Here is a 25,262-nt window from a genome sequence, read left to right on the forward strand (position 1 = left end):
CTCCCCACCTTACGAACGAGTTACGTTCCAGACGATCGTTCGTAAGGTGAATTTGTTCGTAAGTTGCTTCAGTGCTATATTTTGTATTATAATTTATGTTTAAAGCCTATATAAGTATATTGAAGGTTTATATAAGTATGTTTAAGGCTTGTACAAGTAACCTGCATTGGTTTGTACTGAAAAAAAATTAATAAAATGGAGAGAATACGTACAGTACTGTACTGTACTACGTATGTTAGAGAGAGAGCGTGAGACACACACACACAGTATGTACATGTACGTAATAAGATAAATAAAATGAAGTTTAACTTACTCTTGGAAGATGTACTCGATGCTTAAAGAGATGATGGAGGAGGAGGAAGAGGAGGATTTTATATCATGAGAGATTCTTCGTCGTCGCTGGAATCGGCTTCAAAAGTTATTTCCTGCTTCATGGGGACCGGCGTTTCTTCCTCCTCCTCCTCGCCACGTTGCTCAGCCTCCAATGAGCTCTCACAGCGCCAATCGTCGGTATTAGCGGCGGAAAGAAGCACTACGCGCAATACAAAATCTAACTTACAGCACTTCTTTCCAAACATTTTTCGACATACTGTACGCGCAGAAATGTTCGTAGGTACCGTTGTTCGCAACTCGAATGTTCGTAAGTAGGGGAGCGTCTGTATTTAGTTCCCGGCACTCAAAGCCTAATTGCTCCACTCTTGGCACTTGCAATAGACACCAATGTAAGAAGGCTATTTCCCTCACTGTCTTTGAACCCGCACAGGGGGGAGAGCTTTCATTTCTTAAAAAAGATTTAGACACTGTGCTAAAGATGGGAAAAATTCCTACAAAATGAGCTAAAATTCGTATCGGTCGGATAACGTATGCGCGCGCAGCGTGTCTTGGAAAAAGGTGCTTGATGTGTGATTTTGTGTTTCCTTTTCCCATTCATTCCTATGGGATTTTTTGGGGGACTTGTGTGGGAATTGCGTCGCCATGGTAAGTCGGAATTCCTACAAAAGTAATGCCGCACCGAGTCAGATCGAGCCGCATCGTTTGATACCTCATTTGTCCCGGTGCGATCTACGGTACGGGTCGCATTTTTGCGGAAAAATCGGTGGAAGATTAAAAAATAAAAAGAACTAGAAAAATTCCCGCGGAAATTTTGAATGGGACTGCTGACTCTTTGGTAATGAGCTGAACAGTTTAAAATTTAAACCACTGGAATCGCTCAAGAAATGTGGAAGTTAACCATAATCAACATCAACTAAAAGTATCTTACTGTCCATAAAAAAATGTAAATGAGCTGAACAGTTTAAAATTTAAACCACTGAAATCGGTCAAGAAATGTGGAAGTTTACTATAACCAACATCAACTAAAAGTATCTTACTATCCCTTTAAGAAACATGCACATTCACGCACGCACATTTGACTTGGAGACGTCACGCGCCCCACATTCCATTGAGATTGCATGTGAGAAGCACCCCTTGAACAAAAGCCTCTCACGACTTAACGGTTGAAGATACAGATTCAAGAAATGGCTCGTTAGAACGGCAAGGGTTTGGGGAACACGAGCATGTTCTCATTTTCTTAATCGGATAAAAAATGACCAAATGAGAGCAGGTTGAAAACTTAGGATTTATCAGAAATGGAGAGAGGAAGGCGCCTGAAATTAACATGGCAGAGATAGGCGAGTTGGTCCGACTTGTCCGAGCTTAAAGGGAAAATAAAGGTAGTAAATGACACCTTAGCCAAATGAAAGTTAGTTTGTCTGAAAGAAGACACTCGTGACTACAAAATGTGAGAATTTGACGTCTAGTGACAAAAGATTGTGGCCATGGTGACGAGTTGAAGTGAAATTTTTTCAAATACATTATTTGGTTCCCGGCACTGGATGGCTAATTAGCCAACAGTGTGTGAGAAAGCTAATTCAGTCACTGTCTTTGAACCCGCACAGGGGGGGGAGCTTTCATTCCTTAAAAAAGATTTCGACACTGAGCTAAAGATGGGAAAAATTCCTACAAAATGAGCTAAAATTCGTATCGGTCGGATAACGTATGCGCGCGCAGCGTGTCTTGGAAAAAGGTGCTTGATGTGTGATCTTCTCTTCCCTTTTCCCATTCATTCCCAATGAGGAGTTAATTTGGGAGTTTTTTGGGAATAGCGTCGCCATGGTAACTGGGAATTCTTAGAAAAATAATAGCGCAGCGAGTCAGATCGAGCCGCATCGTTTGATACCTCATTTGTGCCGGTGCGATGTACGGTACGGGCCGCATTTTAGCGGAAAAATCGGTGGAAGATCATATAAGAACTAGAAAAATTCCCGCGGAAATTTTGAATGGGACTGCTGACTCTTTGGTAATGAGCTGAACAGTTTAAAATTTAAACCACTGGAATCGGTCAAGAAATGTGGAAGTTAACCATAAACAACATCAACTAAAAGTATCTCACTGTCCCTGAAAATGTATTTAAAAAAATGTAAATGAGCTGAACAGTTTAAAATTTAAATGACTGGAATCGGTCAAGAAATGTGTAAATTAACCATAATCTAAAAATATGTCACTGTCACTTTAAGAGCGCACATCCATTTTTGACTTGGAGCCGTCACGCGCCCCACATTCCATTGAGATTGCATGAGAGAAGCACCCCTTCAACAAAAACCTCTCACGACTTAACGGTTGAAGATACAGATTCAAGAAATGACTCGTTAGAACGGCAAGGGTTTGAGGAACACGAGCATGTTCTCATTTTCTTAAACGGATAAAAAATGACCAAATGAGAGCAGATTGAAAACTTATGATTTATCAGAAATGGAGAGAGCAAGGCGCCTGAAATTAACATGTAAAAGACAGGCGAATTAGTCCGACTTCTCTTGCTTAAGGTGAAAATAAAGGTACTAAATGACACCTTAGCCAAATAAAAGTTAGTTTGTCTGAAAGAAGACACTCGTGACTACAAAATGTGAGAATTTGACGTCTAGTGACAAAAGATTGTTGCCATGGTGACGAGTTGAAGTGACGTCACGCACCCACATTGCATTGAGATTGAATGAGAGACGCACACCTCAAAGAAGAGCCTCTCACGACTTAACGGTTGAAGATACAGATTCAAGAAATGGCTCGTTAGAACGGCAAGGGTTTGGGGAACACGAGCATGTTCTCATTTTCTTAATCGGATGAAAAATGACCAAATGAGAGCAGGTTGAAAACTTATGATTTATTCGAAATGAAGAGGAAGAAGTCGCCCAAATTATCATGGGAGAGATAGGCGAGAGAGTCCAACTTCTACTCGCTTAAAGGGAAAATAAAGGTACTAAATGACACCTTAACCAAATAAAAGTTAGTTTGTCTGAAAGAAGACACTCGTGACTACAAAATGTGAGAATTTGACGTCTAGTGACAAAAGATTGTGGCAGTGGTGACGAGTTGAAGTGAAATTTTTTCTAATACATTATTTGGTTCCCGGCACTGGATGGCTAATTAGCCAACAGAGTGTGTGAGAAAGCTAATTCAGCCACTGTCTTTGAACCCGAACAGGGGGGGGGGCTTTCATTCCTTAAAAAAGATTTCGACACTGAGCTAAAGATGGGAAAAATTCCTACAAAATGAGCTAAAATTCGTATCGGTCGGATAACGTATGCGCGCGCAGCGTGTCTTGGAAAAAGGTGCTTGAAGTGTGATTTTTTTCCCATTCATTCCCAATGGGGAGTTAATTTGGGAGTTTTTTGGGAATAGCGTCGCCATGGTAACTGGGAATTCTTAGAAAAATAATAGCGCAGCGAGTCAGATCGAGCCGCATCGTTTGATACCTCATTTGTGCCGGTGCGATGTACGGTACGGGCCGCATTTTAGCGGAAAAATCGTGGAATAATATATAATAATAATAACGACAAGAAAAATAAACCACTGTCCTAGGTAGAATAACAATATGTGCCTGCTTGCTTCGCAAAGCAGTCCCATAACTAGAAAAATTCCCGCGGAAATTTTGAATGGGACTGCTGACTCTTTGGTAATGAGCTGAACAGTTTAAAATTTAAACCACTGGAATCGCTCAAGAAATGTGGAAGTTAACCATAATCAACATCAACTAAAAGTATCTTACTGTCCATAAAAAAATGTAAATGAGCTGAACAGTTTAAAATTTAAACCACTGGAATCGCTCAAGAAATGTGGAAGTTAACTATAATCAACATCAACTAAAAGTATCTTACTGTCTCTTTAAGAAACATGCACATTCACGCACGCACATTTGACTTGGAGCCGTCACGCGCCCCACATTCCATTGAGATCGCATGAGAGAAGCACCCCTTCAACAAAAGCCTCTCACGACTTAACTGTTGAAGATACAGATTCAAGTAATGGCTCGTTAGAACGGCAAGGGTTTGGGGAACACGAGCATGTTCTCATTTTCTTAATCGGATAAAAAATGACCAAATGAGAGCAGGTTGAAAACTTATGATTTATCAGAAATGGAGAGAGGAAGGCGCCTGAAATTAACATGTACAAGACAGGCGAATTAGTCCGACTTCTCTTGCTTAAGGTGAAAATAAAGGTACTAAATGACACCTTAGCCAAATAAAAGTTAGTTTGTCTGAAAGAAGACACTCGTGACTACAAAATGTGAGAATTTGACGTCTAGTGACAAAAGATTGTTGCCATGGTGACGAGTTGAAGTGACGTCACGCACCCACATTGCATTGAGATTGAATGAGAGAAGCACCCCTTCAACAAAAGCCTCTCGCGACTTAACGGTTGAAGATACAGATTCAAGAAATGGCTCGTTAGAACGGCAAGGGTTTGGGGAACACGAGCATGTTCTCATTTTTTTAATCGGATGAAAAATGACCAAATGAGAGCAGGTTGAAAACTTATGATTTATCAGAAATGAAGAGCGAAAGGCGCCTGAATTTAACATGGAAGAGATAGGCGAGTTCATCCGACTTGTCCTCGCATAAAGTGAAAATAAAGGTACTAAATGACACCTTAGCCAAATAAAAGTTAGTTTGCCTGAAAGAAGACACTCGTGACTACAAAATGTGAGAATTTGATGTCTAGTGAGCAAAGATTGTGGCCATGGTGATGAGTTGAAGTGAAACTTTTGGAAGTACATTTATTTGTTCCCGCCACTCTAAAGTTAATTGCTCCACTCTGGCACTTGCAATACACAACAATGGGAGAAGGCTATTTGTCTGCTGTTTGCTCACTGTCTTTGAACCCGCACAGAGGGGAGAGCTTACATTCCTTAAAAAAGATTTCGACACTGAGCTAAAGATGGGAAAAATTCCTACAAAATGAGCTAAAATTCGTATCGGTCGGATAACGTATGCGCGCGCAGCGTGTCTTGGAAAAAGGTGCTTGAAGTGTGATTTTTCCCCATTCATTCCCAATGGGGAGTTAATTTGGGAGTTTTTTGGGAATAGCGTCGCCAAGGTAACTGGGAATTCTTAGAAAAATAATAGCGCAGCGAGTCAGATCGAGCCGCATCGTTTGATACCTCATTTGTGCCGGTGCGATGTACGGTACGGGCCGCATTTTAGCGGAAAAATCGCTGGAATAATATATAATAACTAGAAAAATTCCCGCGGAAATTTTGAATGGGACTGCTGACTCTTTGGTAATGAGCTGAACAGTTTAAAATTTAAACCACTGGAATCGCTCAAGAAATGTGGAAGTTAACCATAATCAACATCAACTAAAAGTATCTCACTGTCCCTGAAAAAGTATTTTAAAAAATGTAAATGAGCTGAACATTTTAAAATTTAAATGACTGGAATCGGTCAAGAAATGTGGAAGTTAACCATAATCTAAAAATATGTCACTGTCACTTTAAGAGCACATACATTTTTGACTTGGAGACGTCACGCGCCCCACATTCCATTGAGATCGCATGAGAGAAGCACCCCTTGTACAAAAGCCTCTCACGACTTAACGGTTGAAGATACAGATTCAAGAAATGGCTCGTTAGAACGGCAAGGGTTTGGGGAACACGAGCATGTTCTCATTTTCTTAATCGGATAAAAAATGACCAAATGAGAGCAGGTTGAAAACTTATGATTTATCAGAAATGGAGAGAGGAAGGCGCCTGAAATTAACATGTACAAGACAGGCGAATTAGTCCGACTTCTCTTGCTTAAGGTGAAAATAAAGGTACTAAATGACACCTTAGTCAAATAAAAGTTAGTTTGTCTGAAAGAAGACACTCGTGACTACAAAATGTGAGAATTTGACGTCTAGTGACAAAAGATCGTTGCCATGGTGACGAGTTGAAGTGACGTCACGCACCCACATTGCATTGAGATAGAATGAGAGAAGCACCCCTTCAACAAAAGCCTCTCGCGACTTAACGGTTGAAGATACAGATTCAAGAAAGGGCTCGTTAGAACGGCAAGGGTTTGGGGAACACGAGCATGTTCTCATTTTTTTAATCGGATGAAAAATGACCAAATGAGAGCAGGTTGAAAACTTATGATTTATTCGAAATGAAGAGGAAGAAGTCGCCCAAATTAACATGGGAGAGATAGGCGAGAGAGTCCAACTTCTACTCGCTTAAAGGGAAAATAAAGGTACTAAATGACACCTTAACCAAATAAAAGTTAGTTTGTCTGAAAGAAGACACTCGTGACTACAAAATGTGAGAATTTGACGTCTAGTGACAAAAGATTGTAGCAGTGGTGACGAGTTGAAGTGAAATTTTTTCTAATACATTATTTGGTTCCCGGCACTGGATGGCTAATTAGCCAACAGAGTGTGTGAGAAAGCTAATTCAGCCACTGTCTTTGAACCCGAACAGGGGGGGGGGCTTTCATTCCTTAAAAAAGATTTCGACACTGAGCTAAAGATGGGACAAATTCCTACAAAATGAGCTAAAATTCGTATCGGTCGGATAACGTATGCGCGCGCAGCGTGTCTTGGAAAAAGGTGCTTGAAGTGTGATTTTTTCCCATTCATTCCCAATGGGGAGTTAATTTGGGAGTTTTTTGGGAATAGCGTCGCCAAGGTAACTGGGAATTCTTAGAAAAATAATAGCGCAGCGAGTCAGATCGAGCCGCATCGTTTGATACCTCATTTGTGCCGGTGCGATGTACGGTACGGGCCGCATTTTAGCGGAAAAATCGTGGAATAATATATAATAATAACAACAAGAAAAATAAACCACTGTCCTAGGTAGAATAACAATATGTGCCTGCTTGCTTCGCAAAGCAGTCCCATAATAATATTAACAACAAAAATAAACCACTGTCCTAGGTAGAATAACAATATGTGCCTGCTTGCTTCGCGGCTGCTTGCTCCGCGCGGAGCAGCAGCACAGCTGCTGCTCCGCAAGCAGTCCCATAACTAGAAAAATTCCCGCGCAGCTGCTGCTCCGCAAGCAGTCCCATAATAATATTAACAACAAAAATAAACCACTGTCCTAGGTAGAATAACAATATGTGCCTGCTTGCTTCGCAAAGCAGTCCCATAATAATAACGACAAGAAAAATAAACCACTGTCCTAGGTAGAATAACAATATGTGCCTGCTTGCTTCGCAAAGCAGTCCCATAATAATAACGACAAGAAAAATAAACCACTGTCCTAGGTAGAATAACAATATGTGCCTGCTTGCTTCGCAAAGCAGTCCCATAATAAAACTGTGTGAAAATAATGAATTATAATAAAGTATTTAAGTGCATCTTTAGCCAACGTGTTTTTAGCCAACTTTAGCTAGCAACGCGTCTCAGAAACCTGCCTCAAAATAACCCAAAGTTTCTCACTTCTAATGTCACTTCACCAATTATTTGTATAAATACACCATTATGTGACCCTGCAGCATGATATTGAACAGAAAACGCACATCACAATGGCATCCTACCTTAAAGCAGAAGTGAATAATTTCATCGGTCACTGTGGCCAAGGTTTGTAATCCAAACAGAGATCATTTTCATTTCCGGGTTCTCTTTCTTTAACGAGTGTATTTCTACTATTAATTTAATTTAATGTATTCATGCACACTGACGAGGGTGAAACACTCATGCGAGCAACCAAGCTCCCACCAGAGCAGGGTGACAGCGAGTTGGGATTAGTGTAAAATTTGTGAAATGTCTTCTATGTTATAATGTAGACTAATAATATATTTGTCTATGAGTTGTCTATGAAAGATGTCTCGCCACATCGATCCGCCACAAAGATTTTTCTGCCTGAGTTGCAGAATACCACCACAGCTTTTCACTTAATGCTCTATTAAGTGGGATAAAATTAAAATCAAATATGCGCTGCGAAATATGAAACTTGAAAACAAAAAGATAATCGAGATGGTCCTTCCAAAGCGAGTCTCCTCACCGCATAATGCACAAAGCGCATATTTTGAGTGACTTGTTGTATTCCTTATGTTTTCCTTTGTAAATAAACTGTTAATCCATTAAAACATTTTAATTTTCTTTATGTGAGCAAATGTATTTGAGACATAGATTGAATTTATTAATAAATGTTCTTGTCACAGGCCACACCAAATGACAAATAATCTTTTAATTGACAAAATCATTAAATCAAATTTCCCACTGCGGTAATGATCTCATTTAAAAATTAAAATACCACAAGAAACAGCAATACAAGAACCAAACTTTGGCTGATGATGCCTCAGAAGATGAATTGTAAGCTTAATGTGATTGATCGTCAAAGTTGAGGCTGATTTCATCTGCTGAGAGGTCAAACTTCCTTAACTTTTAATGGGTTAACATCTCAGAGGATGTCCTTACCTGCTATTGGAATTACCTTTCCAGGGGGGGGTCTTTCAACTGTTGCTGAAGGTTTGGGTTCAATATCTTATTCCTAACGTACTGGTTGCTATGGACATTTGTGAAAGATGTATGGACCAAAACTTTAAAAGCATTTTTCTCAAAACGAGGGATTTCAACCTAGCAACATTAAAATTGTTGGTTTTTGAGGTACGTACAATATATATCTTAATTTTTTTTAATCATGAGGACCCTTTTGACGGAGCTGGTCACATTTACAGTTGGTAGTGGTTAATAAAATAATTTGTTTTTGATATTTGTCCAAAGTTGCATCTCTAGTTTTGAAATATACTTGTGTACCGGTACTATTGTTTTATTTATTAATCCACAGCGGTCATCTGATGGATCAGTCAGTCAGGAGGAGGAGTCGGGTTCTGGTTTCGGCAAAGTTGGGGAACTCCAGGATGTGGTCGACCGTCAGACCGCTGATCTGGGCCAGATGAAGGAGCGCATGGCTGCAATGGCATCCCGAATCAGTGAGCAGGAGGAAGATCTGGACACAGCCAGAAAAGACCTCATCAAGTCTGAAGACATGAATACACGATTACAGAGAGACCTCAGAGAAGTAAGCACAATGTTGTAGTCAAGCTGTACATACGGAACATACTGTGACATAGGAGGTTTCGGCCCGATGCCAACAAAATGTTCGTTAACTTTCAAGGAGGAGGTACAGGACGTCATAACCTTTGCCGACTGAGTTTATAGAAATATGTTTTTGGGTGGTGATATTTTTTTAATCAAACACATTCCCAGGTAGAGAATATATTCTGCAGTACAGTAGCCTATGTAGTTGGTTAATACTGAACTATTATTAGGGCACGGGCCAATCGGCCATGGATGGCGCAGTGGGTCAGCAAAAAAACGGGAGAGCAACAAAAGGATTGTCAGTCCACGGATTCACTTTATTAAGCCGAAAGAAAAACAATGGGCTTGGCGCCACCACGCGTTACAATAATCGAAGACCTCCACAGCATCAAAAACATTCACCTCCGAAAAAGTGCTACACATGCACATAAAAACAAAGAAGCGCCACCCCGCCGATTGTTACCGTATCCCCTCAATTCAATTTATGTGGAAGATACTGGATTAACAAAAAAAATGGGGGGGTATTACTCAATTAGTTGATGGAATAATCGATGGGATGATCGATTTGTAAAAAGAGTCATTAGTGACAGCACTAACTAAGATCAAGTTTCATGGTTTTGTCATTAAGTCAACTGCAAATGACAGAGAGATCAGGTGGTTAAAAATCCTGGCAGTGATGCATGTATTTGTGCTTGTATGTATAGTCTATGGCTCAGAAGGAGGATATGGAAGAAAGGATCACCACTCTGGAGAAGCGCTACCTGGCAGCTCAGCGGGAGGCTACATCCGTCCATGACCTGAATGACAAGCTGGAGAATGAAGTAGCTAACAAGGAGTCCCTCTTTAGACAAGTAAGTTAGCCAACTATCTTGATGTATGCTGCAGCATTTTAACTTTACACAGCTCTTTACAAATTGTGCGTGCTATGCTAATACATCACTTTCAAACCCATAACTTTGGTGGAAGCATAGCTGGCAAGTTTTCGGAAATTGAAGGTGTTCTGTTGGGCGGTGCACATACAAAACATTTAAAGGATCAAGTAAAAAGCAATTGGGAGTTTTTGATTGAAGTTGTATTCCAACAGATTGTCTGCAGTTCTTTGCTGCTTTTTCAAATCTGCTAATGGATTTACCGTTGTACTCTCAATGCATAGGGTAGTAGACACTGTAAAGAAAACCTAATTCTGTCTCATTTATTACAGTGGTTTGGTTTTATTTATTTTTATTTCATGGTTAGAATGTGAAGCTACTGACCTGGATTTACCATTGACACTTTTGTTGTGACTTTCTCATTTTTACATAGACTGAAGACCGAAACCGTCAGCTTCAAGAGAAACTGGAACTAGCTGAGCAGAAGCTGCAGCAAACTATCCGCAAAGCTGAAACTCTGCCAGAGGTGGAGGCTGAGCTAGCACAAAGAGTAGCTGCCCTCACTAAGGTATTGGCATCTGCCCGTTACTTGGAATTTGTCACTTTTGATATATATATATAAGGACTTAATTGTTTGCAGAGCTGTTCTTGTGCTGAACTGGGCTTTTACCATTTTCAAAGGCTTTTTATTTTATTTTTGGCCCACAAAGATACGAGTTTAAAGTAGGAAATTTGTGTGAAATGTGGAGGGGCAACCATTGTTTTGTGGTATAAATATTGGAGACTGGTTTGAGGATGGTTGACTATTTTATGTCCATTTATAGTTACAACCCGTGTCCTGGACAGTATCTGTGGAACTGCACAGGCAGTTTGCACCATAGTTTATTTGCTTTGGCTCACAATATTTCCCTTTGATGCAATATTATTCCCATTCAACTAAGGTATGCCCCCCCCGCCACTGCACCCCACCCCACCCCAACACGCACACAAATAGTGCTCACGCACACACACGCACACAAATAGTGCTACATTATTTTATAATAATATGAAATGTTATATTTACTATGTATTCCATGTATGTATCCCTAACAAAGATTGTTTTTCCATTTCAGTGCTCTGTCTGTCATATAGGTGTTTAAAGGTGCTTTGCGAAGTTTATGTCACTTTTTTATTCTTGACTGCCACGTCTGGCCTAAAGCGTAACTGCAGCCTCTGTGTCAAGCTTGCGCATGGTGCGCATGCGAGTACATGCACTTACTGCGCTCAAACAAATATTTGGGGAGTTTGGGCTGTGCTCGAAGCCGGCCTCTTGTTTTGTTTGTTTGTGTTTTTTTCCCCCAATTTCCATCCCAATTGTGTCGTACGCTAACACTAAATATCCGCGGGGACGAGCATGACGTCACCCTTCTACCTCTCCCCACTCCCAAGGGCGAACACTCCACACTGAAGGGAAGATAGAAGGTGATAGGTGCAGTCACAGTTAAGAAGTCAGGGCGGTTTGTACTCATCTGGGCAGTGGTGGAGCATGCATGAGATAGAAAAAGCTTTAATATTAACATTTTAAACTCCACAATGCAATGATCGAAATATTGTCATTGTTCTATGTTGAATTGTCAACTATTTCATCAAGTTGTGCTTAAGCTAGGTCACATGCATTTTACACTTGCTGCTACATTTGACTTTTATGTGCCAACATTTGACTTTTATGGTCTTCATGCCTTTGCCTTCATCCCTTCCTTCTTATACCCTTAGTGTGTTCCGTGTGGCTTTAAGGGCTCTAAGAGTCAAAAGGTAGATAATTTTTTTCCAAAAGGGCCAAACCTTTCAGCTCTTTTCTGGATCCATCAAAATAAATTTTGTTCTGCTACTGAATTTAACCAGGCCAATATATATAGCCATGCATACCTCATTCGTAGGAATACAGTGTTATGAAAATATTTGCCTTTTTAAAATGTTTTACTTTTTTTGCAGTGTATCCACAGATCATCAGGCAGTCGTTAATATCGGACAAAGATAATCCAAGTAAAGAGAAAGTTTAGTTTTTAAATGCTGATTTATTTATTCAGGAAAAAACAATATTCAAAGGCCCCGTTTTGAAAAAGTAATTTGTCCACATTGTTAAATCATCATGAAATGACTGCAGCTTATCACATTTTTTGGAAAGCTTAGTTAATTTTCATGGACCACACCCAAGCTTGATAACCTCCAGACCTCTTCAATCAAAAAAAAATTCACTTAAATAGAGCATGTCCAACAAAATAAAGTCATCTAAAAGATCTTAAAAAGATACTACAAAATTCCATGGATCCCAAAAAAATTCTCCAGCAAACCACTATCACCATGGACTGACAAGACAAGTTTAACTTTTTTAGAAGGTGTGTGTCTTGTTACATTCGGCTATAAAAAACATTATACGAGCCGTCACTTTGGATGACTTACTTTGATTGATGGAACCACAAATTCGGCTTTTTACCAGAAAATCATGAGGGAGAATATTCGGCCATCAGTTTGTGACCTTAAGCTGAAGCCCACTGCAGCAGGTCAACAATCGAAAAGACACCAGCAAATCAGCTTCTGAATGGCTTAAAGAACACCAAAAATGACGGTTTTGAAGAGGTTCAAGTCGACGCCCAGGCTAAAATTTAATTGAAATGCTGTGGCATGACCATTAAAAGGCCATTCATGATCGAAAACCCCCCAGGGCTACTGAATTAAAGCAATTCTGGAAGGAAGATTTGGCCAAAAATATAATTGAATTTGAGAAGAGGGCAAATACTTTTTTCACGGCACTGTACAACCATATTACTGTAAATCCAAAAATTTAAAAGAACGATCAAAAGGCATTGTATTCTGTTGCAAAGAAGTGCTTGGTTAGGTGAGGTAACAGACTAGATTTAAAACCGTTCTGATTTAGCCCAAGTTCTAGCCCTAATTTACCCTTGTCTGTAGAGCTCTATTTTATGTACTTGAGTACTGTGGCTGGTATCACCACTCTTCTCCTCAAACACGCAACCCCGGCTAACACAAACGGGAAGTGTCAGTTGGTTTGCGTATAGACCTGAGAAGACCTTTCCAACTGGAATGCCAAACAGCATGTCACACAAAACAATATTTGAAAACAATTGTCGCTGCAGATGCTTTGATAGTGCCAATGCATATTATTTAGACACAGATAGATGTCTGTTGTCTTAATCCGTGATGAATTGATAGATCTGCTTTTGGTGTTTTAGTCAACTTTGCCTTGTTCCGAACCTTTGCGTCGTCACTGCTGGTAGCTGTTGTTTGTGTAGAAACATCCTGCATGCAAAAATCTTTGACTATTCAAGTAAAGTTAGATGGCTTAATCCTTTTGAAGGACTTCTCCTTTGTTAAGGATGAATCAAGCCTAGCTGTAGAGAGGTTACTTTGGAGAGAATTTAATTTGGAAAGCCACTGACTAAGTAAAGTACTAAGAAGAATACATGTATTTTTTTCTTGTGTATTGCTTAGGCAGAGGAACGCCATGGTAACGTGGAAGAGAGATTGAGGCAGCATGAGGTCCAGTTGGAGGAGAAGAACCAGGAACTGCTCAGGGTAAGAAAGGGGTCTCTAAAATATACTAGTACTGTAGCCCAGTTGAATTGAGCAACATTTGAACTTTTTAATTCTCTTTCAGGCAAGGCAAAGAGAAAAGATGAATGAGGAACACAACAAGCGTCTCTCTGAGACAGTAGACAAGCTCCTTTCTGAGTCCAATGAGAGACTCCAGCTTCACCTTAAAGAGAGGATGTCTGCTCTGGAGGACAAGGTAGTGGTCATCCATTTATGTTGTGAATAGTCACTTAGTCATACACACATACACAAAAGTTTACCTGTGCTTTTGATCCACTACATTAGTGGACACAGCAAACACATATTGGAAAAGGGGGCTACTTAAGTGCCCGGGGAGCAGATCGTACTATCAGTGTCGTAAGGACACCACAGCCATGTGTCCAGGGAATGTTAGGGGTGGATGTTCTTGAACCACGGTGGCAGGCAGTGATCGTAACCACTAGGCCATGGCTGCCCTGAAGCTATGTAATTGGAATGATTCTTGTCAAATTCAATATTTACAGATTTATTTAGTTTAAATGTTGCATTCTTTGCTGCTTTCCCTTTACGAATGATTAAATTAAATGAACAAATGTTTAGGGTGAACGTACTGAAGGCACATCTGCAACGTACTGAGGCACACCTGCAAGCATGCTGGCTAGGAGTGGAACCACCGCCTTGTCATTCATGAATCTTGAGCAAATGCAGCCAGGGTGCGCGCAGGCAGGGGAGGAAATATTGATGCCTAAATGAACGTAATCCGTGATTTGTTCACTGAAGATAAATGTCATGTATTATGCATGTAGGTATTATCAACTGAATGATGAAGCGATAATTGGTTCAGTGAACAAATCTTTTGAATGGATCATTTTAATTGATGGATTCTAGGGATTCGCTACAGTCAAAATTATTACTTTTCCTATCACCACTCCCCCGCAATTGTCCTTATTACTTTTTGGTAGTGACAAGTCATGGTTCACATCAGTCACTCTGTCTCTTATTGTTTGTCCATTCAGAATGCCCTCATAAGGGAACTGGAGCACACCAAAAAGCTGATTGAGGAGTCTCACCATGAAAAGGTGAAAGAGAATGGAGGACCAAAACTGCCAAAATTTAAAATAAATAAATGACTAAAACTGAAAATAAGAATGGATATAAAAATATAATTCAAAAATGAAATACAAAAAAATAAATCTAAATGGAAATAAAAACAACAAAATATATATATCCCTAAATAAATCAATAAAAGTAAAAATAGATACGTAAAAAACTAGGTGAAAAAAATGCAGCATGGAATAAATAAATGTCAGGGCAGAGCGTTTTTTATTGATTGATTGATATTTAATGCTATTTATATATTTGTGTATTTATTTTGATTTAGATTTTTTAATTAGATTTTTTTATATCCATTTTTATTTTCACTTTTAGTCATTTATTTATTTGATTAGTCTTTTTTTTTTTTTGGGCAGTTTTGGTCCTCCATAAAAGAGTGTGTCTTTAAAGTTAAAACGTTTCTCTTTTAACATTTAATACATGTCTTATTATAGGAACAACTCTTGATTCAGATCGAAACGTTGAGGGCTGAGAATGAGCAGGGTAGGAGCAGGAGCAACTCGTTACTTCATGGGTGAGTGGGTTTGTTTAACCTCCATCTGTCATTTGTGATCTGTGACTTTTCTAAACAGTAAACATTAAATGTCCATAAATACATTAATAATATAATATTCTCATTGATTGCTTTGTTTGGGGGTTTTTTGTTAGACGATCACAGCTGGGAAGCACCCCAGACTTCAGGTATCCGGTGTCTGCTTCCTCTATAATGGACAGTAACTCAGATCACTATGGCAGCGCTCTTGTATTGAGGCGGCCCCAAAAAGGAAGAGTAGCAGCACTTAGAGATGAACCATCCAAGGTGAGCTGCCCTATATGATTAATTTAGTGCAGAAGTATACTCTAACATGATACTGAATCATTTGATATGCAATTGATCACTTGGTTAATTATACACTCACCCCTTGTTGGCTTAGATCTATTTAAAAACCCTGTTACATGATGTAAATTTATAAATTTGACACACCAAAGAGTGTGTTAACTAGCCTGCTAAATTTGAATAAATAAAATAATTGCCACGTATATGAAACCAGGCTTCAACTCTTTGACTGGCAGATGTTTTCAGAAAAGGGATGCCGTCAGTGCCAGCCGATTTAAGCATTTTGACTGATATTTCAAGGGCCACAGAAAATTTTGTGTTTGGACTATGGAAACACACATACTACCAAATGAAAGATTTGTTTCTACATTATTCTGTTTTTCAGGAATCAACAATAGAAAATGGTTAGTTTCACCCAAATGCTCTGTTTTGAAACAAAATACTGAGAAATCAAGCTTTTTGTGAAACGATATTATTTCATGCACTCTAGTTGTCCCGATAATTAGGTCCAAAACCAGTTGGGGCTGACGGTAAATAATGAACGTGTTTAATATTTACGACGAAAATCTTCATGTGAGTGGGGGAAGACAAGGTTCTCCCAAGCCAGCTGACTCCGCAGACTGTGACGTGAATGGAATTTAGCCAATCAAAGAAGCTCTCTGACATGACGAACGAGCGCCCGTACATGAAAACAAATTAATATCACCTACCCAAAATGCATCCATATATTTTACGAAGTGTGTGCGGTACTTGGCCACACTAATTGGCTGTCAAATAGGGGCAGGCTGCATGGCTGTCTTTTTCAGTCAGTGGCAGAAAATGAGCTGACGGTCAAATTGTGCTGAAATTCTTTACGTCGATTCCATAGAAATAACAGATCGTGAACCTTGCATTTTGTAACACGATTTAATATCGTCATATCGCCCACCCCTAAGTCACGTGTGATCACGCGAGAGCTTTCCCCAGGAGGACAGGATTCGTGAACAGTGGTGGAAGATAATCTTTTTGTGTGTGGGGAGCTGTGATGAGATTATCTGAGCCTGAGCCCGTTTCGGGAGCAAAGTTGATAAAGAACAAGATCCAGACAAGGAATACAAATGACTAAACATTTCTTAACAATAGATTAACATTCTGTGTAACCAAATGGAGAAATAGTAGAGTGCAGCTTAACTATAAAATTGAACTATGATAAAATATAACTGGATTTTAATCATCCTCTTCTTAATCTTCCTGAGCATCATCCGTATTTGTATGTCTTTCATCAGATGCTAAGTCATCCTCATCGATTTCCTCTTTTGTCAAGACATCGACAAGATCTTTTGGGCAATGGTATCAAATCCCCCTTCAGTTTTTCAACATTTTGGCATGGTATGACCACAAACATAAATATATTTCACTGAAATTGTATGTGAACGTTAAACACAAAGTAGCACACAATCATGAAGTGAAACAAAGTGTCTATCTTATTTCAAACTTGTTTTAGAACTTAAAAAACGGAATAGTCGGGTGTACAAATTCAGTGCAGAGTTTGCCCATCTCTGCTCTAAATGGACTGCAAAGATTCTCAGCCGAGGTAAGGGAATGTGTCCAAGAACAACCATCAGCCGAGTATTGCACAAATCTAGCTACAGTGTATGGAAGGGTGGCAAGAAGAAAGCAATTTCTAAAAGCGAGCCAAAAGAAGTCACGTCTGCACTTTGCCAGGAGCCATGTAGGCGACACCGCTGAAGTGGAAGAAGTTGCTCTGGTCAAATCAGACCAAAATTGAACTTTTTGGCCCGCATTTCAAACGCTGTGTTAGAACAACACTGCTCACCAGTCTCAATAAACCATCCCCACTGTCAAACATGGTTGTGGGAGCATCATGCTCTGGTGGTGCTTTTCTTCTGCAGGGACAAGGAAGATAGTATGAGTAAAAGGAAAGATGGTTGGTGGCAAATACTGGGCAGTCTTGGAAGAGAACCTGTTGGGGTCTGCAATAATAATGATAATTGATCAGATTTATATAGCGCATTTTTGGACACTCAAAGACACTTCACAGTGAATACATTATTTGTGCGCTCACACATTCACACTCTGGTGCTCTGGTGGCTGTAAGCTACTGAAGTAGCCACAGCTGCCCTGGGGCAGGCTGACGGAAGCGATGCTGCCAGTGTGTGCCTACGTCCCTTCCGACCACCACCAAACATTCGCACATTTCAGACACCAATGTGAGTGACACTGGAGGCAATGTGTGTGAAGTGTCTTGCCCAAGGACACAACGACACTCAACATCGAACAGCTAGCCTACCGGTTGCTGGACGACCGGCTCTTCCTCCTGAGCCACAGTCGCCACAATAGCAGTCAATAGACCTGAGACTGGGACAAAGGCTCACCTTGCAGCAAGCCAATGATCCGAAGCATACAGCCAAAGCGACAATGGAATGGTTAAAAAAAAAAGGGCATGTGCTAGATTTGCCCAGAGATATACCCCAAAAGACTGTAATTGCAGCAAAAGGGTGTTCGATAAATTATTAATTTAGGGTGGACAAATACTTTTGCACACCCTACTTTTCAGGTTTTTTTTTGTTGTAAAACAGGTTTGAAATAAGATATACACTTTCACTTCACGATTGTGTGCTACTTTGTGTTTAACTTTCACATAAAATTCCAATGAAATATATTTGTTTGTGGTCGTACCGTGCAAAAATGTTGAAAAACGCAAGGAGTGTGAATACTTTTGCAAGGCAATGTGTCTGGAAGAGGGCTCATGAGCACTACCCAGAGATCCCATCCCCTCTCGACCATGGATTTCACATGAACACAGAGACTGGCAAGTTAGAACCACTATGGTTTGAGGGTGACGTCATCACCAAAGCCCTTGTTGATGTCTTGGCAGAAGAGGATGACTTAGCAGCTGGTGAAATCCATACAAATATGTATGATGATCACGAAGAGGATGAAAAAAATCCAGTTATATTTGATTATAGTTTAATTTTATGGTTAAGTTGCACAGAATGTTAATCTATTGTTAAGAAATGTTCGCAAGTCTGTTAGATTAGGCTGCTTAATGAGTAGATAGGCGACTTGAGCTAGGCCGTTGTGTCTCTGTGTCCTTTCCTGACTTGGTGCCTTTCTAGCTATCTGCACTCTGGCCCATTTATCCAGTTGAAACCAGTTAAGACCATCACACATTGGCTAGGCTAAGCCATCCCCCACAAGGGTGGGCAGCCGAGACGGTAAGAGTATGAGTAAAGACCATTTTGAATGGAGCAGACCTTCTTCCGCATTCAGCAAATAAGGCTCCACAGCTGTGCACTTGATCTTTCTTGCATCCAGTAAATAGTTCAACTGAGAATATACAGTCTCCTGGTTGTTATTAGTATAGCGAGCATTTAAGATCAAAGAATCAGAACTTAACAAGTCATTTTTATTCCTTGTCAGGATCTTGTTCTTTTTTTTAAATCTTCTATTTGGTTCCCGTATTTTGTGTTTTCATGTTTAATGTTGCGCCTTGATACCCTGGTCCACCTGGGGACATAATATAGTACTACATAGCCCATGTTTCAAATATTGTTTAAGATTTTATTTAGATGCAGAAAAATATCTTGTCCCATTTGGAATGGTAATTGTGGAATTTTCAGTTTTTTCCCCCCCCGATTTAGGGTACAGTGGAGTATTTTGGTCATAGGTCCTCTAATACTTCAGATAGAAAGCTCATCTTGGACTTAAATTGAAGGTTACAAATGTGGGTTGTTTTTAAAATACATTTGAGGCAGTGAGAGATAATAAAATGTTTGAAAATGATCACTTTTTATGTCAATTTGCCAGGCGGAAAGACTTTTTAAAAAAGTATGTTGACGGTTTTATTTGAGAATTGAAATAGAGGAAGCCCATGATTATTTTCCTGCTATTTCCCCCCATGTGTCAGGATACACCGCGCAAAATTTTTAGAGTTTTCTGACCATTTATGCAGTTGCTGTACATTGACATTTGCAATTACATAATTTTGCCAGAAGCTTTTCCCAAAATGTGTGTTTTTTGGCCCCTGTGACCAAACAGCCCAGAGTTGCGAGTGGTCCGTATCAACTTGTGATGACCCAAGATATGAGATAACAGGAAATCATAGTAAAAAAAAAAAAGTTACAAAAAACATCCTGAGGAGTGGACCTGGCTCCCAGGCTTAACTTGCAATTCTGGCAGATAGCTACTGATGAAATGGCGGCACTCAGTATTTATATCGTGGGGGAAGGCCTGACTCATGCCAGGGCCCGTGTGTAGCCGGGACCCATTTTAGTTATGGGCAAAAAATCTAGACAAGAAAGGTGAAAAATAGTTTACGACATCTCAACAATTCAGCACAAAATTGTTCTGTCTGTGCATATGTTTTCAGCACTTAATTTCAAATCTATTAAATATATTTATGAAAAAATTATTTGAATTATTTTTTATTGAGTTATATTCCACTATATTCACTCCATCACTCCTATCATGTGTGGTTCGATCAGTTGTCAAATATCAACTTGGTTTTAAAAATCTGCTTTTTCTTTGTTTGCTTCCACCTTTGGATCTCAGCGCCATGTAAGTCACCATGAAGCAGCAAAAAATAAATAAATAAATAATAAATACGATGTCCACTTGTTATTTAATGACTAATGAAGTCTCCACGCGATTTCTGAATCTCCTCTATCATAATTGTTTTACAATATTTATATTTATTCAATTCAGGTGCAGACTCTTAATGAGCAGGAGTGGGAGCGTGTCCAACAGGCCAATGTGCTTGCTAATGTGGCCCAGGCTTTTGAGAGTGATATGGATGCCTCAGACCTGGAAGAGGATCGAGAAACTATCTTCAGCTCTGTTGATCTTCTGTCCCCTGGTGGTCAGGCAGATGCACAGACTCTGGCCTTAATGCTGCAGGAGCAACTTGACGCTATCAACAATGAAATTAGGTACTGTACTACAGCCCAGGCAGAAACCACCACCACAAATGTTTTTTGGGTTTTTTTTTTTCAGTGTAATTCACAAACAATTTGTTGCGTTCTTTGTTCCTTTAGAATGATTCAAGAAGAGAAGGAAAACACAGCCATCCGAGCTGAGGAGATTGAGTGCAGGGTGGGCAGTGGCGACAACCTTGGAGGACGTTTCCTCTCAATGAGCTCCTTACCGCCTTCACTGTGTGCAGGCTCTCCTATTGGCAGCTCTCCTCCAGGCTCTGGCCACTCAACACCAAGACGTATTCCTCATAGCCCCCACAGAGAATTAGACCGGATGGGTGTCATGACCCTGGTAAAACTTCTCCTAAGTTTTGTTTTTTCAACATGCATCTCTCTAACGGCTGTGTGATTTATCCAAAATGTTAATGACACTAATAATCAATTTTGAGCTCTGTATTATTTATCATTACGGACAGGATGAGATCTTGTAGTACAAGATCTCGCATGATTAGAACCGCCACGAGATTTCTCATCCATGCAAAGCTCAAGATCAAATTTTATTTGGGGGGTTTTCATGGCATTTTGGATGCCTCGCGTATACACTTATTTAGCGTAGGATGAAAGTCGCAGCAACACTTGTTCATGATTGTAATGCGGTAAGAAGGCCAACTTCAAAATAGACCAATAATCAGGGATGAAAATCTGTCACCTTTCGGCGAAATTTGCCGTTTTAAAACCAAAATAGGTCACTTACGTGAATCGCGCAGATCTGTTGAGAAAATATTTCAGGGGTGGGGGGTGGTTGTTAGGTGACCGGAAAGTCAGTGTATCAGTGAACTCCGGTTGAGATGGGTACCGAAGTCGGCACCGAATCACAATAAATCAGATGTTGACACGTTCCAAAGTACGTTTTTAGTTGTGGTTGTGCGGGAGTAGATATGTGTTGTTAATTTTCTATGGCGCACTTGAACGCAGCAGTGTACGCGCAACCAACGTACTGACGTCACCCACTCGCGCTGGTTTTCATTCACGCTACATTTACGGGTTTGGGTGGATTTGATTAGATTTGACCGCCGACAAGCCAAGTGAGAGTGAAGCTTCGCGGTTCCTAGCACACTTTGTTTGAGCGTGGGCCCCACCTGTTGCGGGGGCTTCTTGGTGCTGAGGCCAAGCGGCAGTTGGGATTGTCGCTGCCATATGCGGCGAGCACCACCGCGTCACCCGCCTTCAACCACCGATTCAAAACATGTTGTAAGGTGTCTGGCTCTACCATCGTTACAATATATTATAGAATTTTGGAACAATAATTACTACGTACTTATACCATATTTATAATTTCATTGGTATCTTGTGGTCAACATGTAGCACTAGAAAGCATTACGTACCGCGTCGGATTGTCGTTCACGTCCTCTTCCAACTAATTTTTTTTGCTCCAATTTGGGTTAGAATTCATCATGTGCAAATTTTGAAAATTTGTTTAAACAATTGCACAAGAAACCAAAAATAATTTCTCATAATACAATTATTTATCTTCTGTTCTTGTATTAGAACTTTGTTTCTCACTTAGTAATTTGTATTATTAGTTTATTTTTGGTTTTATTTATACTTTATTCATGTTATACCTTTTTCATCCCTGACCTGTTTTCATGCCTGAATAATATATGGATATAATATATGGACATCAATGCCTCGTTATGCTCTTTTTTTAGTTGTTCTCGGCAGTGTGTCACACAGTGGTACGACAATTTGACTCGTTCGTCGTTCACGTTACCAACACGTTGTCGTCTTGAAATAAAGTTAAATCGATAATTACGCACGTTAAAAAATCTGCTTAATTGCTCTGACATTGTATTATACTGCGCCTGTTAGCAGCATTTAAGGGCAGCTTCATCACCTTTAATGCTAAGGCGACTAGCGGTTCGAATGCTAATGCGGCTAGCACTGCTCAGTAAGTGCGAGAAGCTGTTTGATTACTTTTGAAATGCGTAAATGATTATGAACTTTGAAGCAGACAGCCTGACATACTTGCCGTGCTGATCACTTTTTTACAAACCAGACTTACTCAACTTTTCTGATTTAGCCGGCAGAATTGCTAATGTGGTTCTGACGAGGGTATTGTGTGTATGTTTTGTGTTGTACTTATCCAAGGTGTCCCTTCATCACAGCCCTTGAGTGCACTAGCATGTTGTATGTATGTAAATATGTATAACCATGTCTGCATATGATGCTTCCTCCGCCCAAAAAAACTGCATTATTGCATTGATCCCTACATCATCCAGAGCTCCCTCTCCCAGCAGACAGTTACTTATCTACCTTTTGGAGCAACTGGCTTCATTCCACATCCTCAAGTCTGTAGCTATGTACCATATCTTCAGGTACCCGCCAATCTCTTTACGTTAATTTTCCCTACTTCCTTTCTAAAACGGGTGCAGTCTGGCTGTAGTCTACAACTAGATTTTATTTTTTTGGGCTGACCTTTTGTTTTCCAGTTTGGTAGTGACAGTCAGATTTTTCCGGAATTAGTGATCTATTTAAGTGCTACTTTTCTTTTATCACTTTTTTTTAGTTTTTTTTTTTTAATGCAAATTATTTGCTCAGTTATTTTATTCAAATATCCTGCAAAAACAATGAAAAACAGTCATAACTGAAGACCTGGCAATTATCTGCGTTTGCTTTTTGCACTCAGCAGTGCAGAAAGTGACAACTGTGTGTTTTGACAGCAACACAGCATCTCGCTATCAGATAATTTGATGTGTGTGATGTTAGTGCATACTGCTGTTTGTTTGTTGCAAAAGGCACTGCAGGGATTGCAACAGTTGGTTTCAGGACAACAGGGCAGGACAGGTTAGTGTTGGGTATGAAGTGATCATCCATGTCCCCTTATTACAGGCATTGTCACCACTAACATTCATTATATGGTGGAAAATTGCCTTTCTCGATTTCATGCCCTCCTTGTTGTGTCAGTGCTGTTCATAAAGAACAGCGATCTGGCATGAAAAAGGCCCAAACTTTTTTTTCCCCCTTATATTGAAGAAAATTATTGACAAAAAAAATACTTGATGTGTTGTTTGTATTTCAGTGGCTTTTGAAATATCTAAGGAGTAATTGCCTGTACTGTAATACTGAGTGCTTGTAATTTCTGTACTGCAAACTCAACATATTTTGAATAACCTTTATGTAACCAAGAGACATCATAGAAAAGCAGCATTTTGGTTGATCAGATTTACATTTCTGCTCACTCCTCAATTTCCGCTTCCTGTTACCCTTTTATAGCTCACTAATCTCATCCATGCCCTGACCTCACAATGTCCGTTGAGAAAAGGAAATTAATGATTCAGTATTTTGCTCTTGGGGAAAAACAAGCTTCCATAGAAATGTGGCAGGCTGATGGTTTATTTGCTCTGCTAATGCCAGGCCTCTGTGGAATGCAGAGGGAGGAGGTGCTCCCCCGTTTCAAGGCAGACAATGGAAAAAAAGACTTTACTCGAGCATATACATCTGTAATAAGCCTTTAAACCATCTTGTAATATCACGTATAGCAGCCGGCTAGCCAGCCATGTTTTTGTTGTTGTTGTTTTCAGGTTAGTATAGGTTTGAGCCACCAAAAATGTGCTTGCTTTGAGGTTTTATTTTAGCTTGGCTGCACCTATCCAATTGGTATGACTTTCTGCAACCTCTATCTAGCTTGGTGGTTTGTTGTGTTACTATTGTACCCTCACTTTGTGTGCCCGACTGCTCTAAGAACATGTGACTTATTCATAATATCAGTCATTGACTGTCAACTTTGCGTGTTTGATTATCAACAAAAAGAGAAACTACCCATGTGTTCCTCTTGTTGTGTTTGTGCATGACTTGATATTCTGTCTTGCTTCTCACTAACTACTTTTCTTCTGTCTTGTTTTTTTCCGCCATGCTTCAGCCTAGTGACCTGCGCAAGCACCGCAGGAAGGTAAACTAGAGGCCTGCTTCACTAAAGTGCAGTACCTTTACTACCTTCACTCATGTCTTGTCCCAAATGTGTTTAGCTTTAGTTTCTTCCATTCTTCTGCAGCGATGTACAGTGGACCGGACCCCCCCTTGCATATTTGCGTTTTGTCATTTTCAATTCACCCATTTGCTTTTTTTTTTTCTTCTTCCAAATTTATGTTCCTTTATTTGCTGAAAGAAACTCGCCTACTCGCGATTTTTTTCAAGTGGACAACAAATGGTTAATGTTGGCAATAATCCAATAAGAATGATAAAACTTAACTTCTTAATTGAATTTTTGCAATGGAAGCGTATAAGGTGGGAGCTCAGTGAAACTTGCCAGTGGTTTTGCGTCAGTAAACACTGAAGCCCTAGCCCAGGGATGTCAAACTCTTATTAGCTCTGGGGCCACATGGAGGAACATATATTACCAAGTGGGCCAGATCAGTAAAATCATGGTATATACTTTAAAAACAATTGCCGTCAATTATACGCAGGTTTTCGATATTTGCGGGTCAGCCCTAAAATGCAGGGTGCAACTGTAAATATATTGTCCCCCAAAAAATAACACAAATGCAAATGGCACGCGCCAACACTTTGCCCGTATGAGTTATATGTTGCATGTTATATCTACCTATTTTGCATATACCTGTATATTGTTCACAGAATGCATTG

The 25,262-nt window shown here is 39.9% G+C and overlaps 1 protein-coding gene across 8 annotated transcripts in view; it reads left to right on the forward strand.

Annotated features, from left to right (window-relative positions):
• Positions 1-25,262, forward strand: part of ppfia1 (PTPRF interacting protein alpha 1) — a 60,704-nt gene that overhangs the window by 23,662 nt on the left and 11,780 nt on the right. For 7 of the 8 annotated variants that reach the window (XM_077563428.1, XM_077563432.1, XM_077563434.1 and 4 more), the window contains exons 7-17: positions 9,083-9,316; positions 10,041-10,187; positions 10,639-10,773; positions 13,695-13,778; positions 13,861-13,992; positions 14,792-14,854; positions 15,323-15,402; positions 15,537-15,687; positions 20,413-20,636; positions 20,742-20,973; positions 24,541-24,570. In XM_077563428.1, the coding sequence (XP_077419554.1) occupies positions 9,083-9,316; positions 10,041-10,187; positions 10,639-10,773; positions 13,695-13,778; positions 13,861-13,992; positions 14,792-14,854; positions 15,323-15,402; positions 15,537-15,687; positions 20,413-20,636; positions 20,742-20,973; positions 24,541-24,570 (1,512 nt within the window). The remainder of the gene's footprint in view (positions 1-9,082; positions 9,317-10,040; positions 10,188-10,638; positions 10,774-13,694; positions 13,779-13,860; positions 13,993-14,791; positions 14,855-15,322; positions 15,403-15,536; positions 15,688-20,412; positions 20,637-20,741; positions 20,974-24,540; positions 24,571-25,262) is intronic. The other variant, XM_077563433.1, reaches the window with a different exon arrangement.

Source organism: Vanacampus margaritifer, chromosome 4 (genome assembly GCF_051991255.1).
Source record: "Vanacampus margaritifer isolate UIUO_Vmar chromosome 4, RoL_Vmar_1.0, whole genome shotgun sequence".
Classification (NCBI taxonomy): domain Eukaryota; kingdom Metazoa; phylum Chordata; class Actinopteri; order Syngnathiformes; family Syngnathidae; genus Vanacampus; species Vanacampus margaritifer.